The sequence below is a fragment of the Rhineura floridana genome, chromosome 8 (assembly GCF_030035675.1).
Source record: "Rhineura floridana isolate rRhiFlo1 chromosome 8, rRhiFlo1.hap2, whole genome shotgun sequence".
Taxonomy (NCBI): domain Eukaryota; kingdom Metazoa; phylum Chordata; class Lepidosauria; order Squamata; family Rhineuridae; genus Rhineura; species Rhineura floridana.
This window is the reverse complement of record NC_084487.1, coordinates 43,865,433-43,892,774: the sequence shown is the minus strand read 5'-3', so window position 1 is coordinate 43,892,774 and position 27,342 is coordinate 43,865,433. Positions and strand designations below refer to the sequence as shown.

At 45.0% G+C, this 27,342-nt stretch overlaps 2 protein-coding genes across 5 annotated transcripts in view; both read left to right on the top strand.

The window, feature by feature from the left end:
* Positions 1-21,722, top strand: part of PLA2G6 (phospholipase A2 group VI) — a 37,178-nt gene extending 15,456 nt beyond the window's left edge. For 3 of the 4 annotated variants that reach the window (XM_061639105.1, XM_061639106.1, XM_061639107.1), the window contains exons 7-18: positions 5,143-5,239; positions 6,303-6,485; positions 7,607-7,715; positions 8,129-8,272; positions 9,026-9,116; positions 10,286-10,449; positions 12,446-12,596; positions 13,674-13,810; positions 15,215-15,369; positions 17,223-17,390; positions 19,057-19,130; positions 20,191-21,722. In XM_061639105.1, coding sequence (XP_061495089.1) covers positions 5,143-5,239; positions 6,303-6,485; positions 7,607-7,715; positions 8,129-8,272; positions 9,026-9,116; positions 10,286-10,449; positions 12,446-12,596; positions 13,674-13,810; positions 15,215-15,369; positions 17,223-17,390; positions 19,057-19,130; positions 20,191-20,335 — 1,618 coding nt within the window. In that variant the 3' untranslated portion in view covers positions 20,336-21,722. The remainder of the gene's footprint in view (positions 1-5,142; positions 5,240-6,302; positions 6,486-7,606; positions 7,716-8,128; positions 8,273-9,025; positions 9,117-10,285; positions 10,450-12,445; positions 12,597-13,673; positions 13,811-15,214; positions 15,370-17,222; positions 17,391-19,056; positions 19,131-20,190) is intronic. The other variant, XM_061639108.1, reaches the window with a different exon arrangement.
* Positions 21,723-22,855: 1,133 nt separating this feature from the next.
* The window catches only part of BAIAP2L2 (BAR/IMD domain containing adaptor protein 2 like 2), a 37,863-nt gene continuing 33,376 nt past the window's right edge, over positions 22,856-27,342 (top strand). The window contains exons 1-2 of the mRNA XM_061582718.1: positions 22,856-22,904; positions 23,797-23,897. Coding sequence (XP_061438702.1) covers positions 22,856-22,904; positions 23,797-23,897 — 150 coding nt within the window. The remainder of the gene's footprint in view (positions 22,905-23,796; positions 23,898-27,342) is intronic.

The following is a 27,342-nucleotide window of genomic DNA, read 5'->3' as shown; positions in this document are numbered from 1 at the left end:
TTGAATGAACTGGCTGAATAACTCTCAGAACCACTGTCTATTATCTTTGCGAAATCATGGACTGGTGAAGTGCCGGATGACTGGAGGAGAGCTAATGTTGTCCCTATCTTCAAAAAGGGCATGAAGGAGGAACCGGGGAACTACAGACCAGTCAGCCTAACATCAATCCCTGGAAAAACTCTGGAGCAGATTATAAAACAGTCAGTCTGTAAGCACCTTGAAAATAATGCAGTGATTACTAGGAGCCAACATGGATTTATGAAGAACAAATCCTGCCAAACTAATCTTATCTCATTTTTTGATCAAGTAACCTCCCTTGTAGACTATGGGAATGCTGTGGACATAATATATCTCTATTTCAGCAAAGCTTTTGACAAAGTGCCCCATGATATTCTGATTAGCAAACTAGCTAAATGTGGGCTGGATGGAACAACTATCAGGTGGAGCAACAGCTGGCTCCTGAATCGGTTCCTTCTCAAACTGGGTGGAAGTAACGAGTGGGGTACCACAGGGCTCGGTCCTGGGCCCAGTGCTCTTCAACATCTTTATTAACAACTTGGATGAGGAGGTACAGAGCGTGCTTATCAAATTTGCAGTTGATACAAAATTGGGGGGCATAGCTAATAACATGGAAGACATAAAGAAAATTCAAAGGGAGCTTGATAGGCTGGAGCATTGGGCTGAAAACATCATGGCTAGTAGCCATTGATAGCCCTGTCCTCCATGAATTTGTCTAATCTTCTTTTAAAGCCGTCCAAGCTGGTGGCCATTACTGCATCTTGTGGGAGCAAATTCCATAGTTTAACTATGCGCTGAGTAAAGAAGTACTTCCTTTTGTCTGTCCTGAATCTTCCAACATTCAGCTCCTTTGAATGTCCACGAGTTCTAGTATTATGAGAGAGGGAGAAGAACTTTTCTCTATCCACTTTCTCAATGCCATACATAATTTTATACACTTCTATCATGTCTCCTCTGACCCGCCTTTTCTCTAAACATGGAGGACAGGGCTATCAATGGCTACTAGCCGTGATGGCTGTGCTGTGCCACCCTAGTCAGAGGCAGCATGCTTCTGAAAACCAGTTGCCGGAAGCCTCAGGAGGGGAGAGTGTTCTTGCACTCGGGTCCTGCTTGCGGGCTTCCCCCAGGCACCTGGTTGGCCACTGTGAGAACAGGATGCTGGACTAGATGGGCCACTGGCCTGATCCAGCAGGCTCTTCTTACGTTCTTATTATGTTCTTAAATGCAGAGTTCTACACTTAGGAAAAAGAAACCAAATGCACAGTTATAGGATGGGAGATACTTGGCTCAGCAATACGACATGTAAGAAGGATCTTGGAATTGTCGTTGATCACAAGCTGAATATGAGCCAACAGTGTGATGTGGCTGCAAAAAAGGCAAATGCTATATTAGGCTGCATTAAGAGAAGTATAGTTTCCAAATCGCATGAAGTACTAGTTCCCCTCTATTCAGCACTGGTTAGGTCTCATCTTGAATACTGCGTCCAGTTCTGGTCTCCGCACTTCAAGAAGGATGCTGACAAACTGGAACAGGTTCAGAGGAGGGCAACAAGGATGATCAGGGGATTGGAAACAAAGCCCTATGAGGAGAGACTGAAAGAACTGGGCATGTTTAGCCTGGAGAAGAGAAGACTGAGGGGAGATATGACAGCACTCTTCAAGTACATGAAAGGTTGTCACACAGAGGAGGGCTGGGATCTCTTCTCAATCGTCCCAGAGTGCAGGACACGGAATAATGGGCTCAAGTTGCAGGAAGCCAGATTTCGACTGGACATCAGGAAAAACCTCCTAACTGTTAGAACCATACGACAATGAAATGGGATACGGTTATCCCTGGATATAAACTATATCGGAAGGACAGGGAAGGACGTATTGGTGGCGGAGTCGCTCTATACGTGAAAGAAGGCATTGAATCCAGCAAGCTCGAAACCCCAAAAGAGGCAGACTCCTCCACAGAATCGTTGTGGGTGGTGATACCGTGCCCCAGGAGGGACTTAATACTGGGAACGATCTATCGGCCCCCTGATCAAAATGCTCAGGGAGACCTTGAGATGAGATATGAAATTGAGGAAGCATCCAAACTAGGAAATGTGGTAGTAATGGGTGACTTCAACTACCCGGACATAGACTGGCTGCATATGTGTTCCAGTCATGACAAAGAAGCAAAGTTTCTAGATATTCTAAATGACTATTCCCTAGATCAGTTGGTCATTGAACCGACCAGACGGACGGCAACCCTGGACTTAATCCTCAGTGGGGACCGGGACCTGGTGCGAGATGTAAGTGTTGTTGAACCGATTGGGAGCAGTGACCACAGTGCTATTAAATTAAACATACATGTAACTGGCCAATTGCCAAGAAAATCCAACACAGTCACATTTGACTTCAAAAGAGGAAACTTCACAAAAATGAGGGGATTGGTAAAAAGAAAGCTGAAAAACAAAGTCCAGAGGGTCACATCACTCGAAAATGCTTGGAAGTTGTTTAAAAACACTATATTAGAAGCTCAACTGGAGTGCATACCGCAGATCAGAAAAGGTACCGCCAGGGCCAAGAAGATGCCAGCATGGTTAACGAGCAAAGTCAAGGAAGCTCTTAGAGGCAAAAAGTCTTCCTTCAGAAAATGGAAGTCTTGTCCGAATGAAGAAAATAAAAAAGAACACAAACTCTGGCAAAAGAAATGCAAGAAGACAATAAGGGATGCTAAAAAAGAATTTGAGGAGCACATTGCTAAGAACATAAAAACCAACAACAAAAAATTCTATAAATACATTCAAAGCAGGAGACCATCTAGGGAGACAATTGGACCCTTGGATGATAAGGGAGTCAAAGGTGTACTAAAGAACGATAAGGAGATTGCAGAGAAGCTAAATGAATTCTTTGCATCTGTCTTCACAGTGGAAGATATAGGGCAGATCCCTGAACCTGAACTAACATTTGCAGGAAGGGATTCTGAGGAACTAAGACAAATAGTGGTAACGAGAGAGGAAGTTCTAAGCTTAATGGACAATATAAAAACTGACAAATCACCGGGCCCGGATGGCATCCACCCGAGAGTTCTCAAAGAACTCAAATGTGAAATTGCTGATCTGCTAACTAAAATATGTAACTTGTCCCTCGGGTCCTCCTCCGTGCCTGAGGACTGGAAAGTGGCAAATGTAACACCAATCTTCAAAAAGGGATCCAGAGGGGATCCCGGAAATTACAGGCCAGTTAGCTTAACTTCTGTCCCTGGAAAACTGGTAGAAAGTATTATTAAAGCTAGATTAACCAAGCACATAGAAGAACAAGCCTTGCTGAAGCAGAGCCAGCATGGCTTCTGCAAGGGAAAGTCCTGTCTCAGTAACCTATTAGAATTCTTTGAGAGTGTCAACAAGCATATAGATAGAGGTGATCCAGTGGACATAGTGTACTTAGACTTTCAAAAAGCGTTTGACAAGGTACCTCACCAAAGGCTTCTGAGGAAGCTTAGCAGTCATGGAATAAGAGGAGAGGTCCTCTTGTGGATAAGGAATTGGTTAAGAAGCAGAAAGCAGAGAGTAGGAATAAACGGACAGTTCTCCCAATGGAGGGCTGTAGAAAGTGGAGTCCCTCAAGGATCGGTATTGGGACCTGTACTTTTCAATTTGTTCATTAATGACCTAGAATTAGGAGTGAGCAGTGAAGTGGCCAAGTTTGCTGACAACACTAAATTGTTCAGGGTTGTTAAAACAAAAAGGGATTGCGAAGAGCTCCAAAAAGACCTCTCCAAACTGAGTGAATGGGCGGAAAAATGGCAAATGCAATTCAATATAAACAAGTGTAAAATTATGCATATTGGAGCAAAAAATCTTAATTTCACATATACGCTCATGGGGTCTGAACTGGCGGTGACCGACCAGGAGAGAGACCTCAGGGTTGTAATGGACAGCACAATGAAAATGTCGACCCAGTGTGCGGCAGCTGTGAAAAAGGCAAATTCCATGCTAGCGATAATTAGGAAAGGTATTGAAAATAAAACAGCCGATATCATAATGCCGTTGTATAAATCTATGGTGCGGCCGCATTTGGAATACTGTGTACAGTTCTGGTCGCCTCATCTCAAAAAGGATATTATAGAGTTGGAAAAGGTTCAGAAGAGGGCAACCAGAATGATCAAGGGGATGGAGCGACTCCCTTACGAGGAAAGGTTGCAGCATTTGGGGCTTTTTAGTTTAGAGAAAAGGCAGGTCAGAGGAGACATGATAGAAGTGTATAAAATTATGCATGGCATTGAGAAAGTGGATAGAGAAAAGTTCTTCTCCCTCTCCCATAATACTAGAACTCGTGGACATTCAAAGAAGGTGAATGTTGGAAGATTCAGGACAGACAAAAGGAAGTCTTTACTCAGCACATAGTTAAACTATGGAATTTGCTCCCACAAGATGCAGTAATGGCCACCAGCTTGGATGGCTTTAAAAGAAGATTAGACAAATTCATGGAGGACAGGGCTATCAATGGCTACTAGCCATGATGGCTGTGCTCTGCCACCCTAGTCAGAGGCAGCATGCTTCTGAAAACCAGTTGCCGGAAGCCTCAGGAGGGGAGAGTGTTCTTGCACTCGGGTCCTGCTTGCGGGCTTCCCCCAGGCACCTGGTTGGCCACTGTGAGAACAGGATGCTGGACTAGATGGGCCACTGGCCTGATCCAGCAGGCTCTTCTTATGTTCTTATGTTCTTATGAAATCAATTGCCTAGAGAGGTAATGGGCTCTCTGACACTGGAGGCATTCAAGAGGCAGCTGGACAGCCATCTATTGGGAATGCTTTGATTTGGATTCCTGCATTGAGCAGGGGGTTGGGCCTTATAGGCCTCTTCCAACTCTACTATTCTATGAATATCTGGAAGGCCACAGGTTCCCCACCCCGATTCAAAACTACAGTATTGCAGGGCTACATGCTTGAACCATGGATCGGGGCAGCCTGCACTTTGACCTGTTGACCTTGGAGGCATCACTTGCTTGGCCAAGACCCCATCCTTCCCTCCACTCCTGCATGCACACCTTTGCGGGCTGGTTACTGGCACCTTGAAAGTATCTCATACTGCATGTGCAGTTAGCTGGTAGGTGTTTGCCACATCTGTCACTGTTTTCTGCTTCTTTGTTCTAGGTGTGCTGAGGCCCTTCTTGATAAGGAAGTCAGCCAGATTCAGTTAGTGGACCCACGCCATGGAGCAACACCCCTTCACTGGGCCAAAAATGCTGAGGTAAGCAGATAGACCACCGGCAGGGCAGACATCTTGTTTTGGCTTATTGGGGGTCTTCCCTCCCTGGTCGTGCCTCCAGTTAGACATCCTTCCCGCAGCCCATCTCCAACCTTTCAATTTGTGTGTGCACTTGCCAATTCCTGTGTCTTTAATACCGGCAAGACACTAAGATGCTTGGTAGTTTCTTGTCAGGATGTCAGAAATGGGAGATGCTACTCCTGCTCACTTTTTCCTGATGTTAAAGGAAGCCTTCTCCATCTTGATGCTCTCCAGGTGTTGTTGGACTACATCTCATCTAGCCGGCATGGCTAATGGCCATGCATGATGGGAGTTGTAGCCTAAATCATCTGGTAGGTATCAGGTTAGGAGAAATTGATCCTAAGGCATACCCCATCAGATGTATTCTCATCGTTAATTTAGTGGCCCCAGAGGTAAGTTTGATGTCTTTGGTGCTTAAGTCAGAAAGCAGACACATAGCGGAGACTGGACCTCTACAAGCAGCTTTCAAAGTGGTGTTGCAATAAGTGTTTGCCTGAGGATTTACCAGCTCTGCTGCTGCTGATTCACATTCAGCAACCTTGTGAAAGGCAAGCAATGAAAGTCACTGGCAGAAGAGGTATAGTTAACCAGAAAAACTGTATATTGGTATGTTGATTGATAAATTTATGGTGAGATTGCCGTAACTCTTTCTGTTATGTTTGTAAACTGAGTTTGTAGCTCTGAGGGAAGTGGATGGAGTCAGCGTTAGTGAGTACAGCGTGTGAGTCTGTACAGTGTCTTTACTAGTGTCATAATGTGCAAATTAAGGCTTAAACTGTTAAACTTAAAGCACAATTTCTGTGCTTTTGGGAGCATGAATGCATTTTTAAGAACCTTTATTCTTCTCTTCAACCTTAAATCTAGTGTTTTTAAAATCCTCAATATCATGTTCATTATGATCGTTGGCCCACTGTGAAATAAATTTTATCTCACTTGCTACAACCAAGAAGCACTTGGGATCCAAAGTGTGGCGTTGTGTGCTGTCTTAATTCCACCTTTGCCTCCTCTCCCCTTGTGGATCTAGATGACCAGGCTCCTCATTGACTATGGTTGCGAAGTGAACACCCTCAGCGCGACAGGGGAGTCGGCACTGCACATTGCTGTCCGGCGGGGGCGCTTTGATTGCACAATGGTGCTGCTGACACATGGAGCCATGGCAAATACGAAAGGGAAGGATGGCAGCACCCCACTGCACCTGGCCATGAAGGTGGGCTTCTCATCAGCTTGATGCTTTCCCAGAACTGAAGCGGGGGAGGAGAGGGAAAGTGGAGAGGCGTTTTCATCCTTAAATGCACAGAGTCTATAGAGGAAACCCTTTCTTGGTATTCTTTTGATATAACAATCACTGTTCCTGCTACAGCATGTACGCATAGTGCAGGAGGGCCAGTTTCTTATCTGCACAAGCCCTGGGTGCTAAGTTGACAGGTAAGTGGGGTGGGGTGGGGCTGCCCACCTGTCAATCACCTGATGTCATTACAATACCAGATGACAACAGCACCTTTGCAGTGCATTTCCAAGTAGCTTCAATAGAAGCGGCTTGGAAATGCACTTCAAAGTGAAGACCACACCTTTACCTGCCGCATGGGCCAAGTTGGGAACTGGGAAGTTCCCAGTGTTTGGTGATGGTAACACACTCGCACTCACACTCGAGATCCGTGCCATCCCTTACTTGTTGATGGCACTCCTGGCAGGGGCCAGGCCTTGCTGTGAACAATGGCGGCTGGTGCCCAATGGGACTGGTGGGGCAGAATGCAGAGACACCCACCCCTGACATAGCGCCTCAGTGCACCCCCATGAATACTTTTGTTTGTCTCTCCCGCTAAGGCTAAGGTGGTCCTCCTGCACAAAGATGCCTACAGAAACTTAGCTTTGGGTAGGATGAGTATACTGGCAGCTCAGGTTGGCTGCCAAGATGGCTGTTGGATGGGTACTCCAACCTAGTAAGCCAAGGATGAAGGGAGTGCTCGACATTTTATTTGTTTGTTTATTTATAACAATACTTGTATGCCACTATTTTGTTAAAAACATCAAAGTAGCTTACAACTTATTAAAAAAAACCCATAGAGTAAAAACATTAAAAATACAATAAAAATAATGGCCAACTGTTGCGAAAGAAGCTCTTCTTCATTGTCTGCATAAGCCTGGTGGAACAGAAAGGTTTTCAGTAGGTGCTTAAAAGTTACAACAGAAGGTGCCTGCTGAAACTCTGCTGGCAGAGCATTCCAGAGAACTGGGCCGATGACACTGAAGGCTTGATTTCATGTCTACGTTAAATGAGCCTTGCCAGCTTGGGGGATTTTCCTTGACAAGCTCTTTTCCTCCCAACAGCAAGACCATCTAGAAATGATCAAGGCCCTTATTGTGTTTGGAGCAGATGTGGATGTCCCCAATGACTTCGGGGAGACACCAGGGTTGCTGGCAGCCAGGACAAGCAAAGGTGAGAGGAGGACCTGTGTACAGGCGCTTGGGAGCAGGGTGGAAAGTGCGCTTCAGCCTACTCAGCTGGGCCGTGTTGATGATGTGGAGAGAATCTCATCTGTCTATAGGCCTTGCAGCCTCCTGCACAAGGGCACATATTTGTTCTGCCCAGTGAAGGGATGGTGAGAAACCAAGGCTGAAGGACATTGACGAGGCACCAACTGTGGGAGAGGACTGTGAGAACTAGGCCCCTGTCACAATCTCAGTGGATTACACTGGCCATGTGAGGCAAGCGCTTCCAGCTGTGTCTCCAAATGCAACCTCCTGCCAGGTGTAAGGGATGCGCTGGCCTCAGAGCTTGCAATTGTGACCATCTGCTTTATTTTAATGGGTTTTCCTCTCGTGACGCATGTGATGTGCTCACCATGCAAGGTGCCAACCGGAAGGTGCTCTTAGACCTGCTGAAAATTATAGGGGCTGACCGCTGCCACCCACCTAGCACAGCCACATCACCGCCAACTACTTCCACTTTCCTGGAAAGACCACCACCCCCACGGAGCGCTAACCAAAACCTAGGTAACAGACTGCCTACCCCTGTGCCTCTCTCGCTCTCTCTCATTCTCTCTTTTTTTGCTGTCTTAGGACTTCTTCAGGTGTTAGAAAGTGGGAAGGCATTGGCATGTCAGGATAAACATGCAACCTGGGCATATTTATTATCACAGTTGAGGATTACACACCCGTTTTTCCATGCTGTGTGAATGTGCTAAGGAAGCCATGACCAGTTGCAGGGATCATTCCTTAAGTTCTGTGACAGGGATGGAAAAGCTGTGGCCCTACCGATGTTGTTGGCCTCCAGCTTCTGTCAGCTCTCCATCCCTGTTTGATGGCCACCTACATCCTGACACTATCAGTAATTTTCCTCTCTCTCCTTCATGATGATCTTTTTTTTTTGTTTTGGTTTATATACTAATATTCCAGAATTGACAGACTGATAATGTAGCTCCTGGTAAGTGTCTGGAGAAAGTGGACAAGATTGCCATGTTTAATAGAAGACAGGGCTCCTGTGCTTTTTGATAGCTGTATCCAAGAGAGAATTTTGGCAGGGAGAGTTTTTTTCCTGTCATAGAATTGCAGTGGCAACGGAAGCTGTGCCCCTTACGTCATTTCCTTCTATACAACAATTAAAGGCGAAAGGGCCCTGCCTTCTATGGAATACAGCCACTTGGGAAATGGAGAGCCCAGTTCCTAGGCTCTCATGTTCCCAATCTGCTGCACCTGTTTCTCACCATCCTGCTAAATAGAATATTTTTGTTTCCCTTGCCACTCCAGAGTTCCAGGACATCATCCATGTCTCTGCAGCACTTGGTGCCTTGCTGAAAAAACCAGATGTGGTGGACTCCACTACTGAGAGGAAAAGAACGTGAGTGGGCACAGCCAGTGAAATTTACTTCATCTAGTTTGGGGTCCTCTATGCTGGTAGGGATAGTAATAATGGGGAGGATACACTGGCCCAGTTTGCACTTCACAGTAAACCACAGTTAGTGAGCTACCATGAGCATGCTGATCTGGGCCAGTTAGCTTCTAAGAACATAAGAAGAGCCTACTGGATCTAGTCCAGCATCCTGATCTCACAGTGGCCAACCAGATGCCGGTGGGAAGCCCACAAGCGAGACATGAGTGCAACAGCACTCTCCCCTCCTATGATTTCCAGCAACTGGTATTCAAAAGCATACTTACTCTGACAGTGGACGTAGAACATAGCCATCCTAGCTAGTAGCCACTGGTAGCCTTATCCTCCGTGTAGTTGTCTAATCCTCTTTTGAAGCCATCCAAGTTGATGGCTGTCACTGCCTCCTGTGGGAGCGAATTCCATAGTTTAACTGTGCGCAAGAGAAGAAGTACTTTCTTTTGTCTGTCCTGAATATTCCAACATTCAGCTGAATGTCTATGAGTTCTAATGTTATGAGAGAGGGAGAAAAACTTTTCTCTATCTACTTTCTTCATGCCATGTATAATTGTATAAACTTGATGTCACCTCTGACTTGTCTTTTCTCTAAACTAAAAAGCCCCAAATGCTGCAACCTTTCCTCATAGGGGAGTCGCTCCATCCCCTTGATCATTCTGGTTGCCCTTTTCTGAACCAAAAATCATTCTTTGATTTTCTCCCCTTGCCCCCCGCACAAAAGAAGCAAGCCATGATTCCTGGCTCATTGTTATGTCTGAACTGGGAATTGTGGTTTCTTTGGCTCCAAAACTACTCCAATATGTGACTCTAGAACAAAACTTAGGCACAGAACAAGCCACGATTCCTGATCTGGACATAAAGATGTAAGCTAGGGTTGGTTCTCCTGTGCGCTAGTGAAATTCCCAGAGAGGAGGACTCCCCACCCATCCTTTCTCCACATCCCTGGATCTTAAAGCATATCTTTCCAGAGTTGTTTTGTTTATCCTTACCTGGAACCCTGGAGGTGTGTTGATGTTTAACACCTCCATGAGGGTGTATCTCCATGAGGCATCTGAGTTCTGGGAGATAGGTGGGACCACATGGACATTAAACTCCTTTTCTGTCTCTTCCCTCTCCTTCTCTAGCCAAGACCGCCTCTTGAGTCTGGACGGCGGGGGTGTCCGGGGCCTGGTGCTCATCCAGTTTCTCATCGCTATAGAAAAAGCTGCAGGGCGTCCCATCAGGGAGCTTTTTGACTGGGTCACAGGGACTAGCACTGGGGGAATTCTGGCAGTATCTGTTGTGCAGGGTAAGGAGTAGTGTGAGCAGATTGTGTGGGCCTGCATGTAGAAGGGGAAGTGCCCTAGCCTGGGGTGGGGACGGTTTTGGAGAAGAAGAGAAAGGAAGGGTGTTGGGCATCTTCCAAGCCTTAAAGGCTGTTCTTACCAGCTGTGAGAGAATTGGCCTTTGCCAAATGCAGTCTTTCCCAACTTGATGCCATCCTGATGTTGTTGGACTCCAACACCCATCAACTCCAGCATGGCCAGAAGTAGGGAATGATGGGAGTTGCAGCCCAACCAGAACTGGAGGGCACCGGTTTAGGCAAAGCTGGTTTCCTAAACCAGAAGTCAGGTGTTTGGTTTTAATAAGAAATGGATGGAAGTGGGTAACAGATTTCTCTCCAAAGTGCCACATGGCAAGACTGTGTATTCTGATTCAAATCTACCCCAATGCCTGCTTTAGTCTGACGTGCAATATTTGGATTTTTGCAGAATTTGCAGATTGGGAGGGTGCATTAAATGGTATCCTGCGCCCTGGTAAATCCTGTCCAAGGCCTGTTTTTTATTTCTGAGCTTTTGGCAGGGGGCACTTTCTCATTTTCAGTTGTTTCCCTTCAAATACAAAATGGGTTGGGTTTTTTTGTTTTACACTTTCAAAGAAGAGCTCAGACTTTTCTAGTACAGAATTTGGGATTCAGTGTGTAATGTTTCCATGCTGTGCACCAACAGAACACACAGTCCTACACTTAAACATTGTGTTTTGCCCTGCTCTCCCGTCACCCAAATTCTCTGTCCATAATAATGTGTGGACTGGTCTGTCCATCAGCTGATCACATTCAATTGCTCTTCGCTCTCCCTCATATGAAGTCAAGACTATTAGCCCATCTAGCCCAGGGATGGGGAGCCTGTGGCCCTCCTGATGTTTTTGGACTCCAATTCCCGTCAGACCCAGCCAGCACGGCCAGTAGTCAGGGATGATGGGAGCTGTAGTCCAACAACATCTGGAGGGCCGCAGGTTCACAATACATGATCTAGCCCATTGCTGTCTTCTCTGACTGGCAGCAGTTCATGACGGGAATTGAACCTGGTACCTTCTGCATCCAGAGTATTAACTGTACCATGGAGCTGAATGGTCCCTCCCCAAGTTCCATCAAGGATGGCTGAAGCTTTCAGTGTTATCCATTCCTCTTCTGCGTTTGGCACAGACTTCAGCCTTATTACAAGTGTTTATAACTCCCATATGAAAGTAAGTGGGGATGTTATGAGTGGCCTTGCCCTTGCATGAGCCACTTTATCCCGTCCCCCTGGGCTCTGTGTTGAAAGCCTGGACATCTGCAGGGAGGGAACCTTCACATGTCCACCTGCTGATTTTCATTATATTTTGATTTTTTTTTTTAAATACCCACTTTTAACATACTTTTTATTACCGTTTTAATGTTTGTTTTTGTCAACTGCTTAGAGGTTCTGTTTACAATCAGGTGGTATATACATTTTGTTGTGTAAAAATACTAAAAAAAATACAGCTGTACACATGAAAGCCTCCAGGGGATCTGGCATCCAAATCAGTCAGGAATTCTGGTTGTGTGGAAGCCTTTGTGCGTACAGCTGTAAACACAAAGGCTGCCTTCTGCAGATCTGCATGCTGTCTGCGTGAATGCCAGGGTATACAAGGGGCTACTCAGCACATTCAGCATCCGGGGTGGGGCTGCTTGGCGCAATCCTGCTCACGTGTAGGTCCTCTAACACCTGAACCAGGCTTTCTTGTTCTTTCCCTCATAATTCCCCTCCCCCCTCCTCTGTACTCTCCAATAACCTTTATTTCCTCCTATCACCTTTATGGCTGCTTCGCACATTGCAGCAAAACGTGGGTCTTTTTCTGGTGGAAACACAGTGATCTTCTGGCTCATTAGTTGCATGTTTTCAAATGCTTCCAGTGCCGTTCACGGGGGGGACAATGCTCGGACACCGTGGAGTTGGATCCAAAAGTGTCCCCCTGGGTACCACTAATGCCCTCTCCTACCTTAGGGAAGCCAATGGACTACATGCGCTGCTTGTACTTCCGCATGAAGGACGAGGTGTTTCGAGGGTCGCGGCCCTATGAGTCGGAACCCCTTGAGAACTTCCTGAAGAAGGAGTTTGGAGAGCATACCAAAATGACAGATTTCAAGCAACCCAAGTAAGCAGCAACAGAGGTAGCTGGCGCCCATTGGGACTGGTGGGGCGGAAGGCAAGGAGGCCAGTAGTAGGCAGAGCCAGAGCTAATGGCAGGCAGAGCCAACAGATTTTGAGTTTTGTCCCCATCCTCCTCCCGGCTGAATTCTGCAAGGGGAAAACTAAGGAGGAGAAATCTGACAGCCAGGGCAAGGTGCAAGTAAGAAGGCAAGCCAGTGCAGACTGAGGGGGGTAGGGTAGTGCCCCGTTCGCTCTAACGGAGCAGCCTTTATTGAGCCAAAATTAGAGGTGTGCTGGCTGTCCCATTCTATCCCGATGGCCTCCTCATCTCCTGTCCCTTTCTTTCCTTCATGGCAAGGTGTTTGGCTCTGCTGTAGGCAAAATTTGAGAGAGGTCAAGAATATGAACATGGGCCCAAGGAATGCCCTGAAAGCGCATAACGTGGGTATGTGGGTTTGGGTCTGGCTAGTGTCCAGGCAGGAGGACTGCCTGGGGATGCTATGTACGCCATCTGACATTCCATGGAAGGAAAGAAGGATAGACATGTGATAACATGAAGCTGCCATATATTGAGTCAGACCGTTTGTCTGTTTAGCCCAGTATTATCTACGCTACTCTGATCAGCAATTGGGGCAAAGTCTCAAGTAAAAGTCTAACCAGCAGTTAGAATCATCAAGATTTAAGGGCCTATGGAGGTCACCTAGTCAAGCCCTCTGTTCAGTGCAGGGTACAACTGACTGCAGCAACCCTGACAGGTGGCCATTCAGCCTCTGCTTAAGTATCTCCAGAGGAGAGGAGTCCACCACCACCTTCCAAGGAGACTGTTCCACTGTGAAACAGCTCTTACTGTTCAAAAGTTTCTCCTTCCGTTCAGCTGACATTTGCTTCCTGGCAGTTTCCACCAGCTGGTTCTAGTTCTGCACCCTGGCGCAACAGAGATCCTGAGATCCTTTAATTGGAGATGCCAGTTATTAAACCTGGCACCTTCTGTATGCAAAGCCTGCACATTCTCACTGGCCTGTGGCTCCCTCTCCTACAATCAAGTTGAACCCTTGTCTTGATTTCTTGAAACCTCTGACAGGCTCATGTTGACAGCTACTCTGTGCGACCGACAGCCTGCCAAGCTCCACCTGTTCCGGAATTACAGTCCTCCAGAAGGAAGAGGCAAATCCCGTTACAAGACAACAGGCTTGTTCCAAGCACTGACCAAGCCAGAAGGTAAATGCTCGCTTGTGCAGCAGTCAGTGGACTCAAGTTGTTCATTGAACAAAGAAAGCCCATGCTAAAGGAGTACTTCCTTCTCCTTCCTCATTGTGTGGGAGTGTGTCCAAGCAGTACTAAGCATGCATGATGATCTCCATGTATTTAAAAATGTGGACCATATCTTTGGTGAAGTTGGGCATATCACTCTCCCTAGCTTGTGACTTGCACCAGTATAAATACCTGTGCAGTTGTGAATGCAAAAGTCGACACATTTCCCCGCTATACAGAAATGATTTCCGTACAGGAAAAATGTTGTATGGGACAGCCCTGCAATAAAAAAATTCTGATAGTAGCCAGAAGAAGCATACCTGATACCGTGAAATTAGTTATTGATTCTCTGCTATTTTTTGTCTTTGGGCAGTCAAAGGTTTCAGCGCAGTCTCAGAATTATGGACATATCCCTGATTGTCTGGGCTAAAATCTACTGATGGTTTTATGGTCCTATGTATTTTTGGAATCCAGTTGCATATGTTTCAGCCATCATATTTCCTGCCTTTATGTCTCTTTGGGTAGTATTCAGTGCTAGTCCTACTCAGAGTAGACCTACTGAAGTTAATAGGCATGACTAATTTAAATTATTTTCAGTGGGTGTATTCTGATTAGGATTTGGTTGAATACAACCCTTTGTGTGGAAAAGGTATTTGTGATGTTGGCTGATATGGTCAGTTCTCTTCCACTTTTTGTGTGGTGAGAGAGTGTAAATAACAGTTCTTCAACTTTTCTCAACTCTCTTCATGAGCTTTTGCATCATCAGAGTTCATCTCTTGTATGAGTTTATCTCTTATGTCAGTTCTGGCCATCCTGTTTCATACTTCTGATTCCTGGTCCTGGCTTGCTGTTGCTTCTTTTCAGAGGTTTGTTGTGTTATTGTGAAAATTTGCTAAAACCTTCGTGGGGTGAATTTTGGTATTTGCTTGGTCAGTTGGCTTAGCTGATTGTGGTCCACTGATGCTCACTTGAGCACTGGGGAACTCACAGCTGATGGGGATCCTTGGGCCTCAGTACTCCATCTGTAATATGGGGATAACAGTACTGACATATTTTACAGAATTGCTCTTGTCACATGGACTATTGAGTGTATGCATATGGAACTTTTTGAACCTCTAAAGCAGGGATGGTAGTCCTCCAGAAGTTGCTGGACTCCAGTTCCCATCATCCCCAGCCAGCATTGCCAGTGGTCAGGGTTGACAAGAGCTGTAGTCCAGCAACATCTGGAGGACCACTGAATCTCCACCCTTGCCCTTAAGCACTATGTACAATTCTAAGTAGTAGCAGATCTTGTGCTAACAATTGGCCAAATGCATATTGAGCGACATGTGGTGGGGAAAGGGACAATTTCTCTTTGTTTTTGCCCTACAGACCAGCTGGTATGGCAGGCTGCCCGTTCCAGTGGAGCTGCCCCAACATATTTTCGACCTTTTGGACGGTTTCTGGATGGAGGGCTGTTGGCCAACAACCCCACCTTGGATGCCATGACTGAGATCAATGAATACAACAAATTCTTAATCCAGAATGTATGTTTAAGTGGCACTTTTAATAGCACAGTTTGGGGGGTTGTAGCCTAATCCTGAAGAAGAGGCATTTATAATAAAGCCATATAGTCAGTAAAAAGTACAAATATGACAACCATTGTTTAATAAATAATATAATGCACCCAACACTTCCAAACAAAACAAAAACCTAACAGCAGCAAGTGTAAAAGATGTTGCACACTAAAACTGGCAGCAATAAAACGAGATGTTAACACATTTAAAACTGCCAAACTAAAAGTGTCCTCAAAAGTGACACAAAAAGGGAGGCTGATGATTGTCATGTGGAAGAGGATTCCAGAGTCATGGCATTACCATGGATAAGGCCCTGTTATCTCGTGCTCTGCTGCTGAATCTCCCAAGACGGCACTACAAACGAGGTTTCTGACATTGATCTCAATTCCTGGGCGGGCCTATGTGGGAGCAAGTGGTCCCAAAATTAACCTCGTCGTAAGCCATTTATTTTACTATATTTATTTAACAAAATTTGTAGATCACTTTAAAAAATCTCTAAGGGGTTTACATAGGGTGAAATATTTATCAAAAATATTTATCACTTGAAAGGCTAGAACCAGCACTTTGAATTGAGCCCATAAGAAGCCAGTGGCATTGACAGAAGATCATAGTTATGTGCTCTGACCTCTAAACACCAGGCAAAAGCCTGGCTGCTGCATTGTGGGCCAACTGACACTTCCAGACTGTCTTCAAAGGCAGCCCCACATAGAATGCATTACAGTAATCCAGACTGGAAGTAACTGAAGCATAGATGAGTGAAGCCAGTTCTGTAGGGAAGGCTGAAGCTGGAGTGTTGACAAAAGCTGATAAAAGTCACTCCTAGCAGCTGCCATCACATGAGCATCCGGGGAAAGCAGTGAATCAAGGAGGCTTGTGCAGAAGTAAGCCCCAAAATAGTTCAGTGAGATTTACTTCTTTAAAAAAGAAGCGGCACTTTAGCAAACTTAACAAATGTTATTACAGCATAAGAGAGTCTACTTTAGCTGTTGAAAGTTCCTATCACAGTAAATGTCTTCAGGGTGCTTCTGGGCTCTTTGTCAGTCTGTTGCATCAGGCCAAGGAGCAATTCACGTGTTAACTGCTTATGAGGCATCATGTGTGTGGAAGTCTCCATCTGAAGAAGGGGAATGTACTACCAAATTAGGACACTAAACATCTACATTCCATGCTGCATACCAGGTGTGGGGAACCTTTGGCCCTCTAGATGTTGCTGAACTACGACTCCCATCATCCTTGGCCATTGGCCATGCTTGCTGGGGCTGATGGGAGTTGTAGTTCAGCAATATCTAGAGGGCCAAAGGTTGCCTACACCTGCTCTGAACAGTGCAGTTGAAGCTGTACAGAATTCTCTAGTTTAACTTTTTTAGATACCATGCAGGAGTCAAGCACTGAAACTTTCAGTGGAAGGGGGGATGGTTGCTTACGCTATCCATGAAATAAGATGCTCTGGGAATACAGAAACAAATATAATAATAATAAATAATAAAATTTAATTTATGTGTCACCTATCTGGCCGTTGGCCACTCTAGGCGACGTACATGTAACAATTAAAACAGAATACAATAAATACAATAATGCAATGTAAAAATAATACAGCAGCGAGAACAATATTAATACAGGATTAGAGGCATTTCAGTCATAACGGTTAACCCTCCCCGGAAATCCCAAAGGCCTGTTGAAAGAGCCAGGTCTTTATGGCTTTACAGAATACATTTAGGGAAGAGGCGTGCCGTAGATCTTTAAAGACCTTTTTTCCCCTCTTCAAGGCATGATAAATAGGTTCAGCCTTGCTCACAGATCATCCTTTTCTCCCATCCTTCCAGGGTGAAGGCCACAAGGTGAAGAAGTTGGGAGTGGTGGTCTCTCTTGGGACAGGGAAATCTCCACAGGTTCCTGTGAGCTCCGTGGATGTCTTCCGCCCCTCCAACCCTTGGGAACTGGCCAAGACAGTATATGGGGCTAAAGAACTGGGCAAGCTGGTGGTCGACTGTGTGAGTATTGGATGGGGACAGGATGGAGACACCAGATGTTAGCAGAGGACTTCTCTATGGGATTGGAGTGAAAGGATTTAGCAATATATTATTATATTCCCAAGACATGTGAAGGAATTGCCTTGAGGCTAGAATTGGGGTCCTCCAAGAGAGAGGTGTGTCTCTCTAAAGTGGTAACATGAAGTGCCAGAGGAACCACACATTTCTCTGTGTCATCTTACAGCCCAGTGTTTGTGTCATGGTTGGGCCAAGAGGCAGATTAACCTATTGGCTGTAATGCAGATTGATTTGATTATTTATTAAATTTATTTCCCACCTTTCCTCCAAGGAGTTCAAGTTGGTGTCCATGGTTTTCTCTCTCTCTCCACCCTGTTTTATCCTCGCAAGAACCCTGGAAGTTAAATTAGGCTGAGAGATAGTGACAAGTTTAAGATTAACCAGTGGGCAGGGATCTGAACCTGTTTAAAAGATTGGGGCTGAGATGGCTCCTCTGAATATATGAATTAATCCTCCTTGGCAACTGAAGCCTTATAATGGGAGCTAGAGAAGGGCCATAAGTCAGTGGTAGAACATCAGCTTTGCATGCAGAAGGTTTCAGGTTGAATCCCCGTCATCTCCAGGTAGGATTGTGAATGTCCCTGTCTGAAATCCTGCAGAGCCACTGCTTGTCAGGGTAGACAGCACTGAGCTAGATGGACTGACGGTCTGACATAGTATAAGGCAGCTTCTTACATTACTATGAATAGGGGGAATGCCGCACAGTCAGAAATGAATTTGTGGTGTATAAATGACTAGATATGATCTGAATGAACCCTGGCAAGTTGCCAGAGATCTAGTTCTACACACACCATGAAGCAAATGGGAGTATGTTGAGGATCTGATTGGAGCCACAATGTGTAAAGTAGCACTGAGCAAAAATGATGTATCTGGACTTGCATTCATCACAAAATATCCATCATTTTACTCTTTTCTTTACTTTTGACACTTTCTTCATGGTTCTTTTCTGCCTCAAGCCTTTATATGTGGAAAGTACTTGAGGAGCTGAGCTTCTCCAAGCTCGGAAAGCGCAGTTAGATACATCAAGGCTTCATGAATGGGTTTGAAGTTGCCTTGTTTTGAAACTGATTAACCACAAATCCCTGGGTCAGACACAGTGATAGACATATTTGAAAGAGAAACAGAAAGAAAAAGCATTGGAGGTCCTCTTCTTCGCCATGCAGGAAGGAGAGAGACAGGCAGGGCGTACTAGCGCACGACTTGCTACTGCTGCTTCATGCTGGCACACATCATGCCCTCCAGAAGTTGTTGCATTCCAACTCCCATCAATCCAAGCCAGCACGGCCAGTGATCGAGGATTATGGGAGCAACATCTGGACGGAACTATACTGGCTATCCCTGGTTTAACATGACGTGCAAACACAGCCATAGTCGGCTCCCAAGGACAAAGTTGGATGAAGTGAAATAACCAAGCCCCAAATGAAACTGATGTATTCTCTCATGATGTGATCTGCAGCTGCTACCACAATACATTTGTTGAATATGTCTCATTCCAGGTCATATTTTGTACAAAGCCTACTTGTTTTTGTCTTCTAATTCTTTTACCTTGTAGTACTGGGTATTTGAATTGTAGGATAAGTCAGTCCATAATATCACCGTTTCTTCGCAGTGCACTGATCCAGATGGCCCATGTGTGGACCGTGCAAGAGCCTGGTGTGAGATGATAGAGGCCCATTATGTCAGGTACGCAACTTGTCTAGCCTGATGTACTGTGTGGGTTGGAAAGAGCATGCCTTGAACCCTTGAATCTCTGGTTCTCAGAGTGTCTGCACAGAAGGGTTTTGCATGCAAAAAGTCCCAGGCTTATACCCTGTCGTCTTCAGGTAGGACGAGTCCCCTGCCTGAGACTGTGGAGAGCCACTGCCAGTCAGTGTAGACAATGTTAGGGAAAGGATCAGAGCTCAGTGGTAGGGCATCTGCCTTCAATGCAGAAGGTCCCCTCTCAGCAGAATGAGCGGGTGGGCTCCCCAAATGCGACAGTGCTGGTGTATGTATGCTTTGTATTTTTAAATCTATGTAATCTGCCTCAGGACCTGCATTCCAGGTGAGAGGCGGACAACAAAAATAAATGTATTATTATTATCACATTTTGAAAGAAATGAAGTCATACACATTACCACCTAAAGGATGGGGGAGGGGAGATGTCAGATCATTAAGTCCAGAATTTAAAATGATCTAATTGCACCAATAAAAGGTGGTGGGTGTTTACTGAGAAGACAAGTCTGTACAGACTAGAACAGTGCAGCGAGAGAAGCGGGAGGGGGACTGGGTGAGTCCTTACTGTGGAGAATTTCTCCAACTGATTTGGAGGATTTACAGGGCAAGATAAAACTCCTGATAGAGAACTGCTGAGTCAGCTTGGGCATGGCAAGTAGGAGATTGCAGTGCCTCTTCCTAGCCAGCTCTGTTAGCGGTGCCAGAGAGCAGAAGATAGGAAGCTGAAGGTGCCTAGAGGGGCAGCTTCTGGCAAAATGCCATTGGGAACAAGGTGTAAAAATGTCCAAGAATTTGTCTTCCAGAGTCCCTAATTCAAGATCTCCAGTGTCTTACACCCACTGCACTTTGGGGATCTGGAAGTGCATCTCTCCTTATCTACTGCACTACAGTGCTCTCTGGAGTATTTGATTTCCTCTCTTGTTTTCCACTGCTGCTGCCTTCTCTCCTGGAGACTGTTATTAGTCTCATCTCCAGTTCTCATGCTGCTTTTGATCCCCTTTCGTTATCACTTTCTTGGTGTCCACAGGTTCAATCCCCCTTTGGAGCTGGATATAATGCTTGATGAGGTGAGCGATATGATCCTAGTGAACCTGCTCTGGGAAACTCAGATCTACATTTTCCAACATTGGGAAGAATTTGAGCAGTTGGTGGAGCAGCTTCTAGTTCCATGATGCTTTGTAACTCTGTAGTGCCTCCCTACAGAACAGAGCCTGGACTGTCAGCAAGGAGTGGCAGATTCTGCTGGCCCGTGACTTGGCCCTTCTCTTCATACCAGGAAACCAACTGGAAGAATTTGGTGAACTCACAGTTCATGTACCTGCAGTGGATGCTCTTCCTCCGTATGCCTGATTCAAGTACACCAGCTGCCTTAATACCTGGAAGGGATTTCCTAAGTTTCACTTAGCTTATGAGATAATATGGGATCTAGGTGATCATCACTGGACCATCTGTGCTCCTTCCGGGCATATAAGGCCAGCTGCATTGTCTGACATTCTGGACTGAACTACTGCACCTTTCTATCCAAAATTATACATGAACAGTTAAGACAAATCTAATTGTTTGTTGCTATCTCCCATGCCCTTTCCTGGTCGTTTAGAGATTTCCTCTTTCTGGCTCCTCCCATCTCTGAAGGAAGCCACTCATTTAATGTGAATGGCGCAGAGGAAAGCCAGAAGGATGGCGAGTTTATGAGACATTCTTTCTGATAGTATTTGCCCACCAGCAGAGGTGTGGAAGGTATCGTGCCTTCCCTTATGGAGACCTTCCTTAATGAGAATAAACAGTATAGGTTTGGTCGAGGACCAAAAAATCAACCAAGTTAACAAGGAGACCTTTTGTTGACAGAGCCAATGGTCAGGCTCACATTTCAGTCTGTTCTCCCATGGGTTTGTTTCCTTATTGAGTTGATTTTCCCACCCCACCCCTATCAATGCTGCTGCCTTTTCCTCCTTAAAGGCAAGAATTTAAAATGCTGCTGTTAACAATATGTTATTGGCTTGGTTCACACGTCACAGTAAACCATGGTTTACTTAAACATGTAGAACACTCCCAGTTTGCTCTTCCCCAGTAGCTAATAGGAAAAACAAACCACAATCCCTGGCTTAGCATTACCTCCAAACCGGAAATCATGATTTGTTCACTCAACAAATCGCAGTTAGTAAGCTAAAAGCAAAGCTTGGCTTGAGATCATTGTTTGTTGGAGTGAAACAAACCACAGCCCCTAAGCCAGGGATCATGGGTTGTTGCTCCTGCTGGCTAGAAGAGAAGAGCAAAGTGGGAGCCTCCTGTGCGTTCATGATAAACTGATGTGGTATCCCATAAAGTGGAAACACTGCCACTGTTTCTGCATTGTGACTAATTGAACTGACTGTGTTGGAACTCTTGAAAAAAGTCCCAAGGAATGTGAAATCTAATTGGTGTTTCTCTCTCCCCTTCCACCCCTTACTTTTATAATCCACTCCATTTGTATAAAAACAACTCAAATTGTAGCAATGTTATAGACTGTGATATCTCCACAAAACTGACTCAGTATTAAATAAAAGGATGGTGTGATGTGAACTCCGCTCAAGCTTTATAACTCTTTCAAGTTTGGGTAAGGGCAGTAGCTTGGTGGTAGAGCATCAGCTTTGCATGTAGAAAGTCCTAGGTTCATTCCCTGGCGTCTCCAGGTAGGGCTGGGAGGGATCCCTGCCCGAAACCCTAGGCAGCCGTTATCAGTCAGTGTCGACACTGCTGAGCTAGGTGAACCAATAGTCTGATTTGGAACAGAGGACGCTGCCTTATACCAAGTGTGAGTCATTTGTCTCTGGAAAGGAGCAAACAGCTATTGGGGATGGTGCAAAATCCCTTCTGAAAGAGCAAGAAAGTCGCCATGCTGGTTCAGTCACAAGGGTCCAGTGGGACTCCACGCACCCAAAAGGACAGTTGCCCCCTCTGTGCTCCAGTAGCCAGCAATGTCCACAGCTTTCTTTTTTAAGCAAATTAGAATTGGGCTAATTGCACAGAAGTTCTCCTTATATGTAACTGTCCAACAGCAACCCTGCACACATATAGTGACTACCTGTAGACAGTTTTGGGAAAAGGCTAGCAAGTATTTGGAAGAAAATGGGCCAAGATAACAGAGCTGGGAATGAAAGGCACATTTAAATAACTTGAAAGCAAAATCTGATCTAGAATCTGATCTAGGTCAGCTTTTCAAAGCAGGAGTTAGATTTCAACACAAGAGATTTCAGCACTGATTCTGGTGTTTGCTTCTGACACTCAGAATTTCTTCCAATGTTGGATTCCTTGAATTAAATACAAGACCCAATATATACAAATGTGGTCCTTAAGCAAAATGATTTTTATTGAGAAACAGACTTGCTTAAGGACAATGAACAACTCTTTAGAGCGAGCAGGGAACTAGTGGCCCTTCAGATGTTATTGGATCACAACTCTCATCATCCCAGGCCATTGGCCATACTGGCTGGGACTGTTGGGAGTTGAGAGTTCAACAACATCTGGAGGGCCACAGGTTTTCCCCACCTCTGCTTTAAAGCATAAATGAATAAGAGCTGTTAAGCAGTAAGGCTACAGTCCAACACAGACTTGTATGCCCTTAAGCTCACTGACACATGCTTAACTTTACTTTCTTTTTCTTCCGTGTGAGCAATGATAACATCTTTCTTTGAGCATTTATCTGGCAAGGACAAATGAGTGTGAATTTGGCCATTGAGGATTTTGTGGTAGTACCCTCACCAGGTGTTGCTATCATGTGAATTGCTAGTGGGCATATCTGTTTATCACTTGATTCACTTGCCCGTTTGAATGTGATCTTTGACCTTTGGTAAAATTGAATTTCAGCCCTAGAGCTCCATCATAAAAGGGGGGAAATGTTACAAGGCAACCACTCACCACTCTTGAAATTAGCACTTTATCAAGGAGCTATACTAACACCATGAGTGTCCCTGGGAGGGGGAGTTGCAACTCCCCCCCCAATGAACCATAACCTTCATCTTTTTATTTTTAAAAAAGTAAGTTTCTAGGATAGAACCTGAGATAGAAGACTAACACTATTCTTCTCATTTTTTGTGTGAGAAATCAGCCTGCTCCTCCTTTCAGTATTTTATTTTGCCTCCCCGGAACCCCCCCCCCTAAAGTTCCTGCAGGCACCCATGACTGATACGTCAGTTCTACAACCACATCAAGGGGATTGGAACATGTGTGGACAGCTGAGAATGAAAGTAGGACATTTATAGTATAGACTCCCCTGCATTCTGTATTTCAAGGCACAGGTGTGTTGTGGGTGACGCTCAACCCTGATGCAGTTGTCTCGCCCAAGAGGACAGTCAGCGTGATGATCTTGCAGTGTTATGTAGGGAGTTGTATATTAAAACTAGCAATAAATAATTAAAGGTGAAAGTCACATGACCTTCATGGCTGTCACAGGATTCCTCCCTACTTGATATCCGGTTACGTCTAAGGATCAAGTTCTAACAGCCTGACTGGTGAATTATTAAAAAAAACCCTATCAGAACTTCCTACCTTTCAAAGTAAGTGCTTCTTTGCTGTCTCCTACGGTGTTAAAAAGGAGGCTCCTAGCCTACAGGCAGGGCTGTGGAGCTGAATTCATAGGTGTGTCTGAGGGCTGCAGATCCTATCAACGTCTCTGTTCCTGGGGAGGAATACTTAGGTCCTCATAAAGTACTTCAGGCAATGGAGCAATCCTACAGATCTACAATCTCTATCTACAAGGTGAGGGTTGGTTCTTTATGTGTATGTTCTGGAATATAAGTGCTACTCTTGATTGGCTAGGAGAAGTGGGGCTGAGGAGAGCTTTCCTTAATGAAGGGTTGCACAAGAGAGAAAAGGAAGCCAAAGACCTGGTGATGGGAAAAGATAAATGGGCAATTTGCTTGATTCTTAAAATCTGAGGCCCAGATTTCAGATGGCATAAATCAGATGGATATGGATTTGAAGCCCAGAATAGACATTTGTTACAGTCTTCATCTCTGCACACAGCATGAACCATGCGTCACTGACTGAGGATCTTAACCGTATGAATCTTGATCTGGTTTGAGGACAAACTGAAGGCAGCTTCACCCTTTATGTAGCAATGTTCATGACCATTATACTTGGGTTTCCCTAGCAAATACAGTGTGACTGGCAGTCAGCTTCCCTTAAACACTCAAAGCTGTGCACTAGAAAGCTTCTCATAGGCTACAAGGCCCCAACAGCTGTGCACCGCATCTTTCAGAATATGCAACTGCCATTCACGTTGGGACAGTCACAGCAATCATGATTGTTACGTAATATGTGAACCAGCTCTCAATCTTTAAGGTGGGCGAGGCAGAATTTGATGTTCTGCTTCTCAGCATTTGATGCAAGGCTCACAGAATCCTCTTCCAGTGAAGACTTTCTAAGGGGAATTGGATCCAGTTTAAGATAGGTTTGAGCTTCAGGTGGAAAAGACAGGTAGATGGGAGGGGCAGCAGCAAAGAGGATGCCAAGATGGGCAATATCTGAAAAGGAGCAGGTTGCTATCTAGGTGACCTGTTGTTCAATAGGATGGGAACAGGCCTAACACTTCCCTCCTTTGCATTTCAATACTCCTGGACAGCATCTGCTATTCCAGTGCTATTTGGCCTGGCTGAGCTGAAACAGTTAATTACGGGCAATAATTTATTGCTTTTAGTTTAGAAGAGATTAAAGGGCAATCCCCTGTGCAATGTAAACAATTATAGAGAAGCTTAAGAGTTGTAGACATTTTACTTGGGCACTACTTCAACGACTAAATCAGTTTCCTCCAACCTGGTGCCCTCCAGATATTTTAGACTACAACTTTAACTGGCTGGGGCTGTTGCAAACTGTAAAATATCTGGAGGGCACCGGGTTAGGGAATCTGCAGTAAATGGCAGAGCTGATCAAGGACTTAGAATGAAAGTGCCGTTTGACCCTAGTAAAAGCCTTTTTGAGATGCGGCGGGGATTGGAAATAAGTCTGAAGATGTTTGCTTACTCATGTGCAATGTTCCTAGTTCTGGGGCTTTTCTTTCTTTCTTTCGCCTGCTGACTGATGAACCAGTTAGTTTCTTCCATACGCATGTGTTATCACTGGTTGATCTACTCTACCAGGCTCTCAGGGTTAGTACTTGAAGGTAGCTCTGTGGGTGGAGCATTTTCCTTATATGCAGAAGGTTGCAGGTTCAATTCCTGGCCCCCCTAGGGCTGGAAGAGACTCTGTGTCTGAAACTTTGGAGAACTACTATCAGTCAGTATAGGCAATGCTAGGCTAGATGGCCCAATGGTCTGATTCTAAGTTTTATTCTCCCTGCAAAGTTCCTCATGCTGGACTTTCCAAACCTTTAACATAGCTTTTTGTTACACCATGAAAAATACGCACAGGGAAGTGCTCAGCAGCAGAAAATGAGAGCTGAATAAGACAAGGCAATATTCTGGAGAAAATTGTGGGGAACCTTCTTTGATGGAGGGATCAGAGTGGAATATTCCATGAGGAAACACTAAATAAGGATCATAAAAGATAATAGCTCGTTGCGAGATCCTGTATTAGATGGGCCTATGTAATACATGTGTGTCTGTTAATCACAACCCACACGTCCTCTTGAAGTAGTGCATTTGTGAGGATATTGCATATGTCAAATAATGTTTCATATACCTGGGACGCAAAGAGCCTGAGGTGTTTTGGTGCCTGAGCCCCCCCCCAACAAACCCAAATAGGGCCCTTTTCATGGTGAAAAGCAATAATTGACCATTTATTGTTGTTGCCCTTCTTATGGCACCCCAAAATCTTGTCACCTGAAGCAGGCTGTCTGAAGGCAGGGCTGGCCCTGCAGGAAAGAGGTGGTACTTTCCCCCAGGATGTGGATCCCTTGAGGCTGTAATTAGTATGTGAAATGATCTTACCTGAGTGTCACAGGCACCTGTTGGACATTCCCTATGATGCAGTTAGCAACTAAGCAACACGATTTGACAACCCTGACCTTCATGCCCTTCTCTTAGGCTGAAATCCTATACTAATTTATGTGGGGAGCAGGTTCTTTTGAACTCACCGGGGCTTACTTCTGAGCAGACATGCATAGATGGCACTGCATATCTTTATTTATTAAATTCAGTGTTTCCACCTCTGTTGCTGTGTGACACAATATTTTGTATAAAGAGGTGAAAGTACAATCTGGAGCGTAGTTTGGACTCTTCCTGATGAGATTGCCGTTGCTGACGCTTCTGTCTCCTGGTGGGCCTATCAAATCTTAAGCAAGGCATGGCAGGCTGTTTGCCCACAGTTTCACTGATAAGGAATTTAACATACTGTTTTTCAGACTTGTAAATGCCAATGGTATCTACACGATTCGATGCCATGCCTCACTTAAGGTTTTGTGTGTAATGCTCCAGCTCTGCCTGATTGCAAGTATTCCATACTAAGTAGTCCTCCTACTGGGAGAAAGGGCGGGGTATAAATTTATTTAATAAATAAATAATAAAACCCTTATGGGAGTTGGCACCAGCTTTGTCATGGAACCTAACCACCTATTGGAAGATGACTTAGTTTGGCAAAAATAGTTTGGCTTTTTGACCACTGTCTGGAGAAAACTGTGTGGTCCCAAGGATGGAAGATCCCTGTGCTACAACCTCCCAATATTTTAATGAGATTCATTGATTAAAGAACATTTATAGCCCAGTTAAGATTGCAGAAAAAATCTCTAAGCAGCATACAAAATTCAGCATCTAAAAACCACAGTATAAAACCATTAAGCCCACCTCATAATAATAATGTTATTAACGGATACAATACAAGTCAGAATTGCCATATATGGGTTCCAGCTTTAATAACTATATTCAGTGGTCAGGTCAGGGAAACCCCGGGTGAATAAATAGGGGTGCTTCCAGACTTGCTTTTTTTGCGGGTGGGATTCAATCATATATTGGCGAATTCAGGTGACACAAAGTTGATTGGGAAGTCTTGCACAACAAACCCGCTTCCTCTCCCAAACTGGACGTGTTGTGGTATGGAAAGTGATGGGAAAATGCACTGGAAAGTGTGGGTTAAAAACGTTTGCTTGACACAATGTCATCTAACCTTCCCCCAAACAAATCAGAATGAATGCTGGAAAAATAGCCGACACCATCTCATATCCTCGCAAACAAATCAGAATGAATTCTCAATAAACAGGTCATCTGGAAGC